The sequence below is a fragment of the Molothrus aeneus genome, chromosome 1 (genome assembly GCF_037042795.1).
Source record: "Molothrus aeneus isolate 106 chromosome 1, BPBGC_Maene_1.0, whole genome shotgun sequence".
Taxonomy (NCBI): domain Eukaryota; kingdom Metazoa; phylum Chordata; class Aves; order Passeriformes; family Icteridae; genus Molothrus; species Molothrus aeneus.
Genome location: NC_089646.1, coordinates 3,963,453 through 3,981,914, shown reverse-complemented (window position 1 = coordinate 3,981,914; position 18,462 = coordinate 3,963,453). Strand labels below are relative to the sequence as shown.

Genomic DNA, 18,462 nt, shown 5'->3' with positions numbered 1-18,462 from the left:
GCCTCCATTGATTCAGAAGGCTGAACAATTGCTTTATTAAACTATATTATACTACATTAATACTCTATTTAAGAGATATCACACTATGCTATACTAAATTACATACTAAAGAAAACTTGTCACTGTCTCCTGACAGTTAGGACACAGCTTTGAGTGATTGGTTAATTAAATATAATCAACCATCACCAGAATCCAATTACCAAATCCCTTCAGGTAAACAATCTTCCTAACACATTCCACTTGTACAAAACCAGCAGGAACAGAGAATAAAAATAAAAATTATTTTCTCTTTCTTCTATCTATACTTCTCCTGAGAGAGAAAATTATGTCTCTCTCTATTCAAAGAATGGGAATACCACAAACCTGGAATGGGACAATGAACTGCAAGATGCAAATGGAGCAGAACTGATCCCAGGGAGAGAGCCCGGGAGCGCTGGTGCATTTTGGGGCCATTTTGGTTCATCTTGGGTGCAGCCCTGGCTGGGCTCTTGTGCTGCCCAAGGTGCATCCATGGAGGCATTTTAATGAATCCCTGCTTTATTCTTTAGCTCAGTCCAGTTTCTGTTCCAGGTCAGGCTTCTCAAGGCATCATTTCCAAGCCAAAGCTGAGCCCCTCCCATGCGCTTTGGCTCCAGGGCTGTGCCAGTGAGCTCAGAGCCAGGGTTTCTCCTCCTGCCATGGTCTCTCTGCTGAGTTCACCACAGCTGAGCACTGTTCAGTGCTTCCCATCCCCAAAATATCCCTCCTTGTTTGGTGAGAAGCCTTTTCCTAGCAGTGCCCTGTGTGGAACATTTCTCATATTTCATAGAGTCTTAGAAATTATGGATGGAAAAGAACTTTTAGGGTCATTTCTTTCTATGGAAGATTAATCACTGCTATGTATATTTATATTTGCTGAAATACTTTTTCCAGGTTTTGTCTGCTTCAGTCTTAAGTGACTCAGGTGGCATCTCTCCCCTGATAATTCACTTTCTAGCAGTTCTTATTATAAGGAATTTTTTTTGTTGCATTCACCTTCCATTTGCTATTTTTTGTCCATAGCTGAAGTTGATTTTTTGACTGGTGTTTCTGTTCCTTGCTACATATTCACCTCTTTTAAAATACTCTAAATATTTCTCATGTTCCTTTAGGCATTTTTTGTCTGAAGCTTGTACTGTCTGCTAAATATTTTTATCTTTGCTGCTCTGAACTTTTGCTCTTGTTTTTCTCTCAGGTTTTACTGATTTGTTTTATATTTCCCCCATGTATTTAGGGATGTCTCTGGCATTGTCACACTGTGACTCTCAGATAACAGGGCAAGAGCTGCCACCTTCTGCTCTTGGCCTGGTCCTCAGTGTTATAAAATCACAATACAGGTAAACCCATTGTGTTAGTGAGAATTCTGCTTTTTCTCTTTCATATATTCCACAAAAAAAAGAGCCCTGAAAACTTATTTATAGAAATAGGAAATCCCTAGAAGAAAAAAAAAAATACAGATCTTTAAACAAAATCCTTAAATCCTTTAAAAATATATTCAGGGGTGTTTAGCTGTTTTGGTTTTTTATTCTTTTAGATATCTGACACTTACAAAATATTATTGTATAAATATTATAAGGACCATAATGCTTTCAAAATATTATTTTGAAAGTCTTATGGTCCTTAAAGGATTGATATCCATGCTCTCTGTTATTAGCAGGAATAAAAAAGGCTTATTTTCCATGTGAGGGCTGAGCCAATACCTGTCAATTATAGATGGTTGAGTGCCTAAAACTGTAAATATCCTCTCCTATCCTTTTATCCTGCATCATCCCCAGCCACAATCTGGGCTGATCTGCATTAGGAGATTGGCAGAGAACATTGGCCATGAGTTTCTGAGCAAGTCCTGAGCAGGATTTGGTGTTCCCTCAGCCAGTGTAAGCAACAAAGCAGAGCACAAGCAACCCAAGGAGGTTTCTGGACTGCACTGCATAATTTCTTGACACAGTGAAACAGGAGAATTCAGTGCCTCTTGGAGGTTAATATGTGAATGTCTCATTTCATAAAAATACTAATTAACATTCCAGCTTTAATGCTATTTTTTAAAAATAAAATTGAATTTCCAACTGAAAGGTAAAATAGTTCCAGCAAAGTTCTGTAATGTACATTATTTACCCAGCAGATTTGCTTGGCTTTAGTCTTTCCTACTATGAATTTTGATGTAAAAGGTTTTTTTTGTAGGTTTTCTAGGAATATTCTGTATTGTTTGCCTGGTGGGCTGCAATATTTCAGTGTGACTCACAAAATCGGTTTGTGGGATAGGCTGGCACTGTCTAAAGTAATACCTGGCAATTTGGTGAGCAATGAAATTTTGATCCTGGGAGGTGTTGAGCAGTTCCTGAAAGTCCTGACCACCTGGATAGCCAGTTCTGTGGAATGAGGGCTGGGCTCCCACAGCCGGGTCCTTTTGGGTGTAATCTCATTTAAAAGCAGCCAGAAAGCCCCGGATTATTCCAGGATTCTCAGTGTGTGTGTGAGCAATGCCTGAGGAATCAAATCAGTTTTTCCCACTATCAGAGGAAGAGGATGCAATGGGCTGGGGTGGCGTTTCGAGAAATTGGAGTTGAGTCAGAGTCTGGCTGGAGCAGCCCAGGAGTAAATGACGTTGGTGCATTTCCTTCCACCTTTGTCTGGGGTCTCTGTGTTGTCCTTCAGCCCCACTCTGCATCATCTCCAGTGCTTTGGAGTGGTTTTGGAGGCAGGAAACACGGTGAGAACAGTGCTGGAGCAGCCCAGGAGTATTGGATTTGCTGGGAATGCCTCGATGATGGCAGGAGTGATGAATCTGACTCCATCTTATCAGAAGGCAAATTTATTGCTTTATTATACTATATTATATTAAAGAATGCTATACTAAACTATACTAAAGAATACAGAAAGGATACTTACAGAAGGCTAAAAAGATAATAATGAAAACTCCTGACTCTCTCCAGAGTCCTGACACAGCTTGGCCCTGATTGGCCAAAGAGTGAAAACAACTCCCAGCAGAATCCAATGGAACAATCACCTGTGGGTAAACAATCTCCAAACACATTCCACATGTGAGCACAACAGAGGAGAAGCAAATGAGATAAGAATTGTTTTCCTTTTTCTCTGAGGCTTCTCAGCTTCCCAGGAGAAAAATCCTGGGTGAAGGGATTTTTTCAGAGCATGTGAATGCCACATAGGCATAAGTAAATCACATTGGCACATTTCCTTCCACCTTTTTCTGGGGTCTTCAGCTACACTTTGCATCATCTCCAGTGCTTGGAGAGGTTCTGGAGGCAGGAAGCATGGTGAGAACAGTGCTGGAGCAGCCCAGGTGTGTCACATTTCCTTTCATCTTTGTCTGGGGTCTCTGTGGTGTTCTTCAGCCACACTCTGCATCATCTCCAGTGCTCTGGAGTGGGTTTGGAGGCAGGAAACAGTGAGAACAGTGCTGGAGCAGCCTAGGAGTAAATTACATTGGCACATGTCCTTCTGCCTTTGGGATCTCTCAGCCACACTCTGCATTATCTTCAGTATTTTGGAGTGATTTTGGAGGCAGGAAACACGGTGAGAACAGTGCTGGAGCAGCCCAGGAGTAAATCACATTGGCACATTTCCTTCCACCTTTGTCTGGGGTCTCTGTGTTGTCCTTCAGCCACACTCTGCCTCATCTCCAGTGCTTTGGGGTGGGTTTGAAGGCAGAAAACATGGTGAGAACAGTGCTGGAGCAGCCCAAGAGTAAATTACATTGGCACATGTCCTTCTGCCTTTGTCTGGGATCTCTGTGTTGTCCTTCAGCCAGACTTTGCCTCATCTCCAGTGCTTGGAGTGGGTTTGAAGGCAGAAAACATGGTGAGAGCAGTGCTGGAGCAGGCCAAGAGTAAATTATGTTGGTGCATTTCCTTCCACCTTTATCTGGGATCTCTGTGTTATCCTTTAGCCCCACTTTAAATCATCTCCAGTACTCTGGAGTGGCTTTGGAGGCAGGAAACATGGTGAGAGCAGTGCTGGAGCAGGCTTGGAGTTAATTACATTGGCACATTTCCTTCCACCTTTGTCTGGGACAAATGCAGACTCATGTATGAGGAAACTATTTCTATCAGAAGTAACCCCCCACCTTTGTCTGGGATCTCTGTTTTATCCTTTAGTCTCACTTTGCATCATCTCCAGTGCTTTGGAGCACACAGTGAGAGCAGTGCTGGAGCAGCCCAGGGTAAATCACATTGGCACATGTCCTTCTGCCTTTGTCTGGGATCTCTGGGTTATCCTTTAGCCCCACTTTGCCTCATCTCCAGTGCTTTGGAGCACACAGTGAGAACAGTGCTGGAGCAGCCCAGGAGTAAATCACATTGGCACATGTCCTTCTGCCTTTGTCTGGGATCTCTGTGTTGTCCTTCAGCCCCACTTTGCCTCATCTCCAGTGCTCTGGAGTGGGTTTGAAGGCAGGAAATATGGTGAGAGCAGTGCAGCCACACCTTCCTGGAGAGAGGAACCAAACCCTCCTGGAGGGGCTCTGATCCCGTGTTCCAGGGGGGTCAGCCTGGATTTGACTCACCCAACTGGCAGCAGAGGAATGTCTGTCACACAAAACTGGCTCACCCATGGGGAATACGGATTTAACTCACCCATGGATGGAAAGAGAGGTTATGGTTGCCAAATCAGGAGTGAAAACCTTCAAGTGCCCGGAGTTGTGTAACACCTTTTATAACGTAATGCTTGGACCGGAAAAAAGGGCCTAAAATAAAATTATAAACTATTGTGTGACTTTTGTGTGGTGCCAATGGATTTATGGCAGCAGAGCCCACGGTGTAACATCTGTGGGGCTGCCATTTGCCCTTTTAGTATTTTTCCTGCACTCCATAGGAAGAGGCACTTTGCAATTACTGGAAATGACAAATGGCTTCTGTATCATTTCTTTATTTTTGGAAAGGAGGTAAATCTGGAGAGGTCCAGCCTGTTGCCTGAAATGCAGTCAGTCAGTTGAGAATTTGCATTAGAGGATTGTGGAGGTGTGTTCCAACTCAAGCTATTCCATGACTCTGTGGAATTACTTGCTCCTAAAAAAAAACCATTTGTGTGCAGGCGGCACAAGGAAGTTTTTTACCCCTTTTTACCCCTAAAATTACCAGGAGGTAAAATCTCTGTGGGCTCACCAGTAACCTGTTTTTTGAATTCACCTTTTTTTTATAATAAGAGAATACCCCATCCTCAGTGTAAGCTTTTGTCTCCCAGTTTAACAGTTGATATTAATTTTCAGGAAGATAATTTATATTGTTACAATGGTTTGGACTGTTAAAAATCTGAGGTTTCTGAGAGGAAATGGAAGACCAAATATTCCACATCCTTAAAAATTAAATGGCCTAAGAGTTGAAGGCCCAAACCAGACAGAAAGGGTACTTTGTGGATGGTGAACAGAGAAGAGGGTTGGATTCATCTCCAGTGATGTGAATTGAGTGCCAAAATCTGGAAACCCTTTTCTGTGCTTTATGTAGTGTCTTGAGGGTGCTGTGCATTTTTATTTAGTGGAATTTTATCTCCTTCTTTTTTAAATTTTACTGATTCTTGCTTATTTTGCTGACAGCAGTTTAGAGCTGCTGAACACAATGATGAGTTCACACTGAGCTCCTTGGAAATTCCAGAGGGAATTTCACATTCCAAAATCTCTGGTGGAGAACAGTAGGAACAAAGCAGCTCCATTTTTATTATAATTCTGATTTTGTAGCTGGAGATAAATATTTATTCATAGCCTATGGATGAGCTTTGTGTTCAGGTGAGCCCAACTTATCAGGCACTTCAAACCACCTTGTAGCTCAACCTGTGATTATAGTAATTCTTTTTTTATATACAAACCTTCCCAACAAATATTTCACATTGTCACAGTTAGTAAAATTCAGCAGGACAAATGCAGACTCATGTATGAGGAATCTATTTCTGTCAGAAATTACCATTTCTATTAGAAATTACCCTTTCAATGCCAAGTTTCTCATTTACCTGTTTTATATCTGTCAGTGTTCACAAGTCTATCTGTTCAGTTAAAAATTTCAGTTAAAAATTCAGTTAATTTTTCACATTGCAAATGTTCAAATCAAATCAGATGCAGGTCTTCACTGAAAAGGAAATTAGGGGAAATTAAGTGCATGAGCCTCTGTTACCTTTGCCAACCAGCCTTGCCAACAGGACAGAATTTATATTAAATTCTCATGACAAGACCTTTTTCCTGTAGAAAAATATTGCCTGGCATTGATTGTGATCATGTCCTTTGCATCTTTACAATTTCTTTTAATAATTCTGATTTTATAATTGTGCCCCAAAGCAGTGACAAGCTGCACCACAGAATGGCCTTTTTAACCCTTTGGCAAACAGCATTAGAGGTTATTTTTTAATTATCTACTCTGCAGATTTTGCTCACTATTCCAAGAATATCAGATATGTCTGCCTATTCTACATCCAGTAGAAAAGCTGTTGTGATCTGGCAATGAAAATGGGTTTTATCACCACAGTCACCTTAAAGCCACTGATGTTTAATTTTTAGGCCCCTTTGTTTATTTGACCTCTTGTGAGTGTTGGTGTAAATAGGAAATGGTGGAATGCACATCCATTATTGTGCCAAGGAGCTCCCTCTCTGCGAGTTCACTTTTCTCTGTAAATCCATTTTCCTCCAATGCTTGGAGGCCAGAGAGGAATGTTCAAATATTTAGAGAAAGTACTGTATAGTGTGTTTAGAATGAAACATATTTTCTTCCTGTCCCAATTTCCTGCCATGATGGATGACTTCCCCCTTCCCTAAGTGCTCCAACCAATTGGTTTTACACTTACAATAAATTTTCCTGGAACAGCAGCCCTGTGCTGAAATGGAAATTGCAATAAATGTCCTGGCTGTTTTGAGAAACACGAATTCCCCTCAAGGAGGGGAACCTCCACCTGCAAAAATACCCCACTTAAGCAGAAAACACCCAACATTAATCTCGGATGTCAGTGCTTTCCTCAGCTTGATGGGAATTCTCAACTTTGAGAATTCCGAGCACTTTGCATCCCGGGCTTGGTTCTTCCTGGAATGGGTGTAGAACCAACATCTTTTAGACTTTCCAGAGAGAATTAACACTACAAAAACTGGTGCCAGGAGAGCTACATGTGAATTGTACCATGAGGGGCTGGATTTTCGTTTAGAAATGGAAACTCTAGTGCTGCATTAAAGTGTCAGAATCACAAAATCACAAAATTACAGAATCATATAATCACAGAATCACAAAATCACAGAATGGTTTTGTTGGAAAGGACCTTAAAGATCTTCCTGCCATGGGCAGGGACACCTCCCACTAGACCAGCTTGATCCATGCCCTGTCCAAGCTAGCCTTGGAAGGTGTTAAAAACTCTTGCAAAATTAGATGGAAATGGATTAACTGGGAAGAAGACCTAGAAAAGAAGAGAGAACAGTTTGCAATCTCAGGCAAAACAAAAATGTGGCTTTTGGTTATGCCTGAGTGACATGACTTGGTTGAAAAGTATTTTATTGGTGAATTTATTGTCATTAAGACCCTTTCCTTGACCAGGAGAGAGGAAAATAGTAGCAAGCAGCTATGGGAAGGGAATCTCAGCTGAAATTCATGTCAGGAAACACCAAGGGGAGATCTGACTGTGTTGTAAAATGCACCACAATCAACTCTATTCAATTCTGTATCACATAAAAATACAGCAATACTCAATGGGAGCTCAGGGCTGCTTATGCCACTGTACAAACTTGCTCTCAGTCTTCTTATTTTTATTGACCTGCTGGGCCTTCCATTTATTTTTACCTGAAATTCCTAGAATGTGGGTGATTCATTTCCATTCTGTCTGGCCTGAATCAGGGCCACCCACATTTCATTGCCTCCATCCTTTAACTTATTTATATCTAAAAAGAGAAGTGTTTCTGTTCTTATAGTATCAAATAGTATCTGTGAGAAAGCTGCCAAAATGCCTTTAAACTGGGCAAATCCTGAGTGTGATATGTCTGTATTCTGGTTTTATTATTTCATTCTCTGTAAAGGAAATTAAGCTCATGGAAAGTATGTGACATGACAGCAGTTGTTGCTGTAGTATCGTGCCTACAAAGAATGTGGCTGAGGAAACTATTCCATTCTATTTTTGAAAGGATTGTCAGTGCAATTCCCTTTTTTCCAAAGCAAAAGCCAATGATACAGTATTGCTTTTTTGGGGAAAAAAAAAGAAAAAAAAGGGTCAATTTTTGCCATTTTTAGAAACGATTATTCCAAAGTTTTCCTTGATTCTGAATTCGTTGTGGTGTGATTTCAACAGGAAGAATAAAACCCATTTTGTTTCCAAAAATCAAATGTTTTATTTCAGCTTTGGCTTCACAGCCAAGTTTAAATGTTTAGTCCTTTTATCAGTTATTCATAAGAAATTTACTCTGTTAATTGTGTAATATACAATTAAATCACAAGAGGAGTTGAACAACTGATCCCTCTTAAAGGATTAAAAATATACCCTGGTAAAGGAGCCAGCCTAAGGCCTATTCCCACTTTTATTATTTGCATATTTCAAGTAGTTTAAAGACTAATTTGAATCTTACCCTGATCCCTGTCAGGGATTTAAATTTCATTTTATGATCTGATCTGTCATATCACACAGATGAAATGAGATTGATGCTGGCACAGGACTGAAATCCCAAATCAAACACCGGGTATTGCTCTGTGCTGGCTGCTTTTCCTGATAAACTCCTGGAGTGCAGCTTTCTTCCACTGAAAAAGGCTTTTCTCTAAGACCACTTATTTCTTAGACCATATATTTATTTTTTATAGAAAAAAAATATTTATAAATAAATAAATAAATATATAAAATACCTATATATATATATATATATATGCACACACACATGTAAAAGTTATATCCTTGTTTGTGTGGGAATGCTCCCTATTTCTTATTGTTTACTCAAACACCTTTTCTCATTTAAAATGAACATTTTGTCATTAATTTCTTGATTAATTTTCGTGTAGGAGGTCTCCAACATCCACTGGCTGTAAAGAAGACCAGATGAAAGAAGCCCTAGAATTGGGTAAGTTATTGGGTCAAGTTTCAGACTGGATTTTGCCATCTTTTGTATTGTTCAGAGCAGCTGTGGCCAAATAAATACATAGGAGTGGCTTCTTTTGTAACTCTTAGTTGATTTAGAGCAATTTAATTTGCTATAAACTTTTAAATAGACAAAGAAATCATTAAGAAATAATCAGACAAAGGCTGGCTCGTGTTTTTTTATCTGCCCTTTCTGGCTAAAACTATTTTCCTTTTTATCAAAACAATAAATGTTAATTTTCATGTTGATGAGCCCCTAGCGGTGAGTGTGCTGGGGAAAACAATTCTTTCCATCCAACAATTGATTTTTTTTTCTTTCAGTTGATGTTGAGGATGAAGAGACAACTGGAGAAGTCAATAAGACCCCAGATCTTTCAACATTCTATATGCTTCAAATAGTATCAAAGGCCATTGATATTTCTCTTGCAAAAGTAAGAGTAATTATGGTAAATATAAACAGATTTGTGAGGTTGTTATTTGAGTTTCCTTAGCCCAAGCTGCAGTGGGTTGCTCTGTGTTGTATTTTTGAACATGTGCTGTATTTCTGAGTATATTCCTTGTCCAGGTGACAGAGTAATTTAGGGATGCCTAAACTCAGAAAAATACCCTCATGCAATCAACCCACTTGAAGCACAGGTAGTAGCTTTAATTAATTAAGCTTGTATTATTTCTTTAATGCCCCATGTCAGTTGTTCATGTGCTTATTCTGCAGCCCTTTCACTGACAGTGGTTTATTATTTCCCTCTCACTGTTCCTGCTTTTCTTATCTCCCCTATTTTGAGCAGAGATAAAATTATTAAATATTTTTCCTTCCCATTCAGACTGAGGAGAAAAAATCCCAGACCAAATAACGAAGGTATCTTCCAATTTCATTCTAGACCACTGAGCTTGGAGTAACTCTACCAGCCCTGAGTGATTTTTTTTTTAAATTCCTGAGTTCTGCTTTAGCATGAATGCAATTTATTCAGTGTGGCTATTGCTGGCCATGGTCTGCAGTTGTTCAGGGCCAAGGTCTGGATTTGTGCCACCTGAAATACAGAAATCAACGATTTAATTAACATTTATCTTGTAGAGGGTCCTCTTCTCCCTCATGTCACCACTGGTTGCTCTTCCAGCTGTTAAATTTCAGGCAGTGTACTGGGATGCTTTCATGGGAAACTGTGCCCCAGACATTAGACATAAATATTTTCCAGTGCTGAGCAGCTCCCAGCATTATGAGTGGAAGGAATATGGCAGGAAAAGGAAAATATTGCTCCTTTTCATTGGGGTGTTGCTATTTACAGTAGGGATAAAACAGGAGAGGATGGTTGTACAGTTAGTCATTACCCTGCCACACTCCTCCTTTCTTTTCTGCAAATTACTGTGTTTTAGATTTGTTTTTAAAATCAGAATTTTTTTTTCTTTCTTTTATAGGAATTAAAAAATCTTCTGTTTGGCTCCAGTCTTTGTTGCTTCAGTGAAGAATGGAAAATCCAGAGTTTTACATTTAACAATATCCCACAGCTAAAATATGGCATTGTGCAGAAAAAGGTACTGTAAATTCCTTCCTAACACTGATCTTTGCTTTTTACACTGACTTTACAAAGGCTGTGTGTTTCAGCAGTGAAAAAAATTAGCTTTCTAAAGACTTTTCCTTTAAACTCTGGTTACCAGTGGATGTTGTCACCTTGTCAAGTCATAATGGGAGACTTTAATGGATGGAGGAAAAAGTGAAAAAGCTGCAGAAAATGTGCAAATGTTTGTGTGTGTGTATGTGTGTGTGTGGGGAATTATTGTGTGTGATGGGGAATTATTCACAGGGAGGAGGAGGAGGAGCCAGTGGTGGCAGTGGTGGTAAAAGAATAAAAGAGCATAAATCAAGGGTGGAGTATAAGAGAAAAATGATATGTGGGGCCAAACAAATTGAAGATGCAGCTTGACCTGACTCAAAATGAGATGTAGCAAGAGCTGGCTGGAAAATCACATGGGGATTTTTACTTCCTGAAGATACTGGGGTCAGGTGATGAGGTTCATTCTTGAAATGAAAGGGACAAACACCTTGCAGGCACCCTGGGACACTGGCACTGCTGGTGGGCTCACCTCTCCTGCAGCCACAAGATCCCAACTCCTCCCTAAAACGAGTAGGGAGGAGTTGGGATCAATCAATCAATTCCCTGGCAACATCCAGCAGGTGGACAGATCTGGAATGTCCAGCAGGGCAACACATCTGGAATGTCCAGCAGGGGACACATCTGGAATGTCCAGCAGGGGACACATCTGGAATGTCCAGCAGGTCCCCATGGTGACCACAGCTGGTAAAACCACCCAGCCATGACTTGACCCAGCCTGGAGAGCACGTGTGCTACTTTTGCATCACAGAACATTAACAAGAAAGACTCCTCTCCCTAAGTGAACTAAAGAAAGAATATGCTGGAGGTGGTAAACTGACTGAAAATTTTAAGTTTTGTCACTTTACACTGTCAGTAAGAAAGAAGAAGTTGTAGGTGGAGGAGAAGTGTCCTAAAGTTTTGTTTTGATTCTTATTACTCTTAGTTACTGTTCGTAAATTTTTCTTTTTACCCTTTTAAAGTTTTGAGCCTGCTTTGCCTTTCTCCTAATCCCACCTCACAGCAGGAAATGAGTACATTCTAGCACATTCTAGTGAGTGCACTGGTGCTTGGCCAGCCCTGAACCCACCACACTCATTGGTGCATTGGCCAGGGAATCTCAGATTGGTGAACTAAACCCACTACACCCATCCAGAGAGATTTTTGGTGCTCTCTGATTCAGTGACTCCTCTGAGCTCTCCCTTTCAGCCCTGCCTGAGCACCTGGCTCCCAGACAGTGCTTCACCCCCCTCTGCTCGGTGTTCCTCATCAGGCTCAGCCCAGGGACCACCCTCGTGCCACAGGGTCGTGGAGCTGCCCCCAAAATCTGTCCCCAAAATCTGTCCTAGATGAGATGGTCATAGTTGAGATGGAGACAATACAAAACAACACTCCATTTTCAGAAAGCTTCAAACTATTTTTTATTATTGCATGCATGCTCCTTATACATTCTTTAACAACTCCTAACACTTTACTCATTGGTCTGAAGAGACAAACCAAGGGCTCCTTGCAGGTTTCTCCTATTTATCCTTCCCCCTTTCCTGGTTTCCATGTCAATGACCTTGGCAGGAAACTCTTTCAGGGGTAAACATGGATCCTCCCATCAAATTTCTCTCTGGCTCACAGAGGCCACTGTAAAACCTCCTCCACAAAAATCCACCAGATCTCTTGGAAGAACGGATCCTCCCCAGCTTTGTGATGCTTTTGTGCCAGCCCTGGGGCTGTGCATCTGCTCCTGGGGTGTCCACACAAGGTCTCTCCCCTCAGGAGCAGGGATCTGAGGAATTTAGTAAATACCTGTGTAGGCTCCTCTTTCCAAAACACTCATTAAAGCCTCTGTGCTGATGCAGAAAATCTTTATCTGGCCTGAGAGAATTAGGCCATTGTCACATTCACATTTTCTGAAAAATCCCTTCGCCCAGGATTTTTCTCCTGGGAAGCCTCTGAGAAAATTTGAAAACAATTCTTATCTCATTTGCTTCTCCTCTGTCTTGCTCATGTGGAATGTGTTTGGAGATTGTTCACCCACAGGTGATTGTTTCATTGGATTCTGCTGTGAGTTGTTTTGACTCAATGGCCAACTGGGGCCAAACTGTGTTGGGACTCTGGAAAGAGTCAGGGGTTTTCATTATTATCTTTTTAGCATTCTGTAGCATTCTGTAAGTATCATTTCTGTATTCTTTAGTATAAAGTATAATATTATTATTATATAATTATTTTATTTTAATTTATTTTATTATTATACTATTATTTAATATAATTAGTATAGTATTCTTTAATATAATATAGTATTATAAAATAATAAAATAGCCTTCTGAGAACATGGAGTCAGATTCATCATTCCTTCCTTCATCTGGGGGGAACACAAACACAATAAGCCATTATACAGAAATGAGAGGAAGAGAGGTTTTGAGGCAAGGACAATGGCTAATAAACATGTCATTAAGATGTTTAATTAACTCACCTCATCTAGTTAAATATTTCATTAGGCTGGTGGTCTCAGAAGAAAGCTGCTTATCTCACAAAGCCTAGTGGAAAAAGAAGATATTAAATCTTAACTTATGCTCCAAAAGGAACCATGGCTGTGGTGGTCACTGGTCCACAGTAAATGTTACTTTGGTGTTTCCAGCCTGCAGAAAGGATCTCATCACTTCCAGCCACTCACTGGCCATTAAATTCCCCACCATGAGTTCCAGTGCAGGAAAGGTGTTTTGTTTAGATTGTGCCTGTTTCAGCTTGTTAATATATTTCCTCCTCACTTCCAAAATTCAATTCAGCTGAACAACTGTTCACTTCTTTCTTATCTTAAACTTTTGTGGTGCTATAAGAAGGTATTTAGAATGAATCCTGTAATTTTTTTTTGAGTGGGAGGTTCTCCATGATAGACTGACACAAATCTTGCTTTTTTCCTTGATATATTTCAGATTATTCACTCATCAGTTATTTAAATAAACCTAGAGAGGCAGAGTATGTATCATACAAATAAGAAATGAGAAGGTGTCAATATCTAAGCTGTTCTAATTTCCATACTGCTAAAATTTACCTGCAGGTCCCCTTCCCTTGGTGCTGCACTTAGAACAGAGAATTAAACTGATCCTTTAATCACATTGTGTGAAAACAGCAGGGCTGGCTGCCCTTTCCCTTCTTCCCCCTTTCTTCTGTAGGGTTTCTGAGGAGTTTGATGGGTGGCATTGTGGTGTCTGTGATGTCAGCCTTGTGTCGTGCAAATAGCCCAAAACCAGCTATAAATCCATAAAATTTAAAGTTAACTTGGCATTTCTTGGTATTGTGATATATTTCCTCTGAAACTGATAATTTTAAAGAATCAAACTTTTTTGGTTTTCTTTCTCTTCCCCAGAGAGAGGGAGGATCTGAGGTGCAGAGAGCTTTACTGAAACCTGAAATCTTTGTGGAGTGATGCAGGTGGAGGTTGCTCTGAGGGGAGGTGCAAGAGCAAGGCTTGTTTTCAGTCCTTGGAAAACACTCAGATTCGATTTCTCTCTGAAAATTAAACTGCAGCTCAGTAGGGATCAGGAGGTTTTTAGTTCATATATCCCAGATTTCAATAAAACCCCCCATTTCTTTTGACATTATAGATGTCTTGGTCTTTTCAGGAAAAATAGGCAGGAACCACAAAAACACTTAGAACCCCTGATTTTCCTTGGCTTGCACAAAATCCCAGAGCCACAGAGAGCACTGTAAAGGCCTGGCTGGAGAGAGGGGGATGAAAGGATGGCTTTGGGCTGGGTGGGAGCTCCCAGGGCTTTTCCCCAGCATCCAGCAGTATTTTTGCTCATGGAGTGTCCCATCTTCCCCCAGGGTGGCCCATGTGGGGTTCTGGCTGCTGTCCAAGCCTGTGTCCTGCAGCAGCTGATCTTTGCAGACACCAACAGGAACAAAGACACCCGGTAAGGCACTGAAACTTCAGGAATTTTGCCTACAGAACTAAAAAAAAAAAAAAAAAATTATAAATAATAATTTTATTATTGTTAATTTGTTAATTTTATTTCTCTGCTGCAGCCACTCAGGAGCCTTTTGTGTTTGAACTTACTGAACTTATTTTTGTTTCAGAGAGAGAGAGAGAGAGAGAGAAAGAAAACAGCATCTGATTTACTTGTGTTTGCTTCCAGTGGAACTGTAGGAATGTACAAGTTGGTGTCTTATTTGTGTAATTGCTTGTGATTAACCCAAGAACCTCTACAAAAACCAAACAGCTTGAATTGAGGCCAATGAAAATTATTTAGCCTCGAGGTCCTCATGGAAATTGGATTTCAAACAAAAAAATAATCAAGGTTTGAAAGACCATGAAGTTCATCCAGTGTTCGACACTAAGAACCTCAACAGGGTTGAAAAATTAAAGTTATAATGATTTTTTTTTTCTTGTAACTGCTTTTGATTATTCCTGTTTAAACTCCTTAATGGAATTTGAATTTATATTCTGTGTATTTTCTACTTGCTTTTAAGGAATTTTGTTAGGTGTTGCTGCTGACAAGGAAATTGCTTGGACTGCTATAATAATAATGATGTGCTTGTCACGTTGCTAAAGGAAAATGAGTTACTGAATTAAATTCTGGAAAATAATGCCTCAAAAATTACTTTGTTACCAGTTTTCATGTATTTGCCTCTTGTTTTCAATAAGAATTTCAGTACTTTACAAAAGACAAATTCCACAAAGCCTCCCTGTGCCTTAAAGGAACAAAATGTTTAAGAGGGAAAGTTATTTTCCTGGTTTATGCTGCCACCACCTTCTTTTATTTGTGACCTCCATTAGTCTGACTTGGATTTAGTCTCAAGAGAAGCTTTCATGCTGAGATCCTTCATTACCTTACAATATAAAAATGGTCCTCTTGTATTAAATTTTGGCCTTAAATTCCCATTTTTCTGCTTGGAACTGTGTAGGAAAGTGCTGTGGTCTGTGTTGATATTCCTTAGTGCTGTCTGCCTTACCCTTAAATTCATTGTTTGGGCTGTTTTTCATCAATTTTTGAAAGAAACAGGTACCTGTAGAGCATCATTATTTGTTTTCAGCATCCAGGATAGGAAGTGACAGAAGTTATCCTGCAAAACTTTAGGATTCTAATTCAGATTATAATGAGGGCAGACTTTTCAAGGTTCTTGTCTACATTAAAAAAAACCCCTCAGAAACCTTCTTGCAGGAAACTCAGCGCATACTTAGATTTTATGACCAGGAATCTCCACAGAAGGATTATTTCTGGTTGTGAAAAGCAAGAATTTCTTTCAGCTCTGAGGACAGCCTTTGATCATCTGCTCCTTGGTCCCTTTGTGCCTCAGGTCATCCTTAGTGAAAACAGAGATGATAATTTCCCTCTTGCAGCATGGTTCAGAGATCATACATGAAATAAAATTATGTGGCACCCAAATAAGTGGATGGAGGCCAAGTTCTTTAAACTGTGTGTCCCAACTCGTGCCATCTCCAACAAATCCTGTTTACTGGGCAGAATTTGCCTCTCCTGTTTTCCTCCTCTTATTATCCACGTGGTTTGAAAAGATTTTTGGTTTTTATTCATGAGATAAACACACTTTTCTTATGCTGTGTCTGCCATGGGCAGAAACTTTCAGCAGGCAGAAGGAAAGGGAAACCTCAGAGCTTCAAATGAGAGGATGAATATTACACAGAAATTACTTGTGATTCCCATGAATTTCTGGGTGAACACAGGCAGAGAAGATAATACAACAATAAGAACAAGAGAAAGTTGTGATTATAATTATTGTTTTTCCACTTGAAAACTCTCACCAATTATTTTCCATATCTCACATCCTTCAGAGAGAGAAACATTCTCTAAATTAACATTATTTTCAAGGCAGGCATTGAACTTGAAAGTCTGTTTAGTTTTTTTCACGTTTGGTGTTTCTTGTTTAGTCTTTTGAATTATTAGATCTTTTACTCAAACAGTGGGAATAGGTTTTGTCCTCATCTCCCATGCTGGTAACACTCAAAAACTGATTAAATCTGAATTTCAAAGAATGCCATTCTTGGAGCCACTAGAGAAAACTCCAGTTATGTTCTTCCCAGGGGCATGGGATTTTTGGCCACTTCTTCAGTCTCATGGATATTGGGTTTATTCTCAAATCTGCCAGTTCTCCACTTCGGGACTTTCAGCCTCCTGGTCCTAAAATGTTTTAGGTCCTGATTTTGGGGCACACCTTATTTAAAAAAAAAAAAATGTCAGCAGCATTTATTGCAGATAATATTTAGGAGAAAGTTTAATAGTAGTTAAAAACATTATGGTGTAGATTTATTTAAAAGGGTTAAGAAGTAAAAACTTCAGAAAGAAATTAAGTATGAGTGCCTTTAGAAACTAAAAATCAAAAACAGAATAATCCTGTTGGAGAATATTGAAAGCTTTATTACAGATTTAAAGATGAAGTAGCTTCTCTTGTCCATTATTTGCCAATATGTTTTTGTTCCCTGAAGCATTTACCTGCTTTTTTGTCCAAGCAGTTAAAAATCTGTTCTGTGGGAGAGGAACTCCTTCTTTTAGAAGGTCAGGGTGTGATAACAGATCTGTGCTTAACCAGTTCCTGTTGTTGATCATACCTTATTTACTCTTCTCCTGATTTTCATTCATTGCTTTTAATGACAAAACCGGTTTTATTTTAGTCATTCCTTATAAATCAGACACCACCTTAAGTAATGATCTCCTGGAAGTGAAGGCTGTGAATTTCATCACTTAAATTCACCTGTATGACAGGAGCAGTGTCACAGAACACAGAGACATGGCAAGTGTACAATTATTTACAACCTTCATTAGGAGCAACATAAACCCATAGAAATCCCCCAGAAAGCAGCACAGAGCTGTCAACATTTGACTTTGGTGAATTAATGTCCTTCCAATGCCTGTTTTCCTTCTGACTTGAGAAGAAGCCCACCCAGTGTGCCCAGTTTGTTCTGCAGCAATCTAAAGAGAGAGTTTTTCTCCCTACAGCTCCCTTCACTGGGTCTGATTATCTTCAAGGTCCAAAGCACCTTCTTAAATGCCTGAAATGAGGTTTCTCCTCAGAGAATGGTTCCAAAGAGCCCAGTGGTGGCTTCAATGTCCTCTCCCTCTGCAGGGGCTGAGCAGTCTCAGCACAGGGTGTGCCACGGGTGCTCTCGTGGTCTCTCATTCCCAGAGAAAAGTGGGGTTCAGCTCTACCTTTACCCCTGGGATGTCTCCCCAGTGACAATACCAGCTGCCTCTCCAGCTCACAGCATTTTTTGGCCATCCAGGTTGTTTCTTTCTCAGCTGTAGAACTGAAGTACCTAAATAATGATTTTCTGACACAGCTCGCCGGAGCCATGTTATTAATCGTCACAAAACTCTCTCTAAAGATGCTTTTGTTCTTTTAAGGTCAAACCTGCCCTGCATATGTTTTCCCTCACATTTTGGTGCTTTCTCTCTCCTTTATTTCCTGGACTGCAGTTGTCTCCAGCCCTCAGAAGCTCACAGGACCAAGTGCCTCTCCCTGGCTCTTGCTGACATTCTGTGGCGTGCAGGGGGCCACGAGAAAGCCCTGGTGGCACTGTGAGTAGAAAAACCACTTTTAGTCACTGTACACTGCCCTTGTACCTCTATCTGTCCCAAATCTACCTAATTTACAATAGAAATGTGTCACTGTCTTATTTTCTGAAAAATCCCTTCGCCAGGATTTCTTCTCCTGAGAAGCTGAGAAGCCTCAGAGAAAAATGAAAATAATAATGATCTGATTTGCTTCTCCTGTGTTTTGCTGCTTTGGAATGTGGTTGGAGATTGTTTATCCAACAGGTGAATGTTTGATTGGTTTCATGTGAATTGTTTTGACTTAATGACCAATCACTGTCCAG

The 18,462-nt window shown here is 40.1% G+C and overlaps 1 protein-coding gene across 3 annotated transcripts in view; it reads left to right on the top strand.

The window, feature by feature from the left end:
* MINDY4 (MINDY lysine 48 deubiquitinase 4) overlaps window positions 1-18,462 on the top strand; it is an 80,297-nt gene that overhangs the window by 14,884 nt on the left and 46,951 nt on the right. For all 3 annotated transcript variants that reach the window (XM_066555772.1, XM_066555691.1, XM_066555854.1), the window contains exons 6-10: window positions 8,976-9,034; window positions 9,373-9,482; window positions 10,465-10,581; window positions 14,457-14,545; window positions 18,062-18,163. In XM_066555772.1, the coding sequence (XP_066411869.1) occupies window positions 8,976-9,034; window positions 9,373-9,482; window positions 10,465-10,581; window positions 14,457-14,545; window positions 18,062-18,163 (477 nt within the window). The remainder of the gene's footprint in view (window positions 1-8,975; window positions 9,035-9,372; window positions 9,483-10,464; window positions 10,582-14,456; window positions 14,546-18,061; window positions 18,164-18,462) is intronic.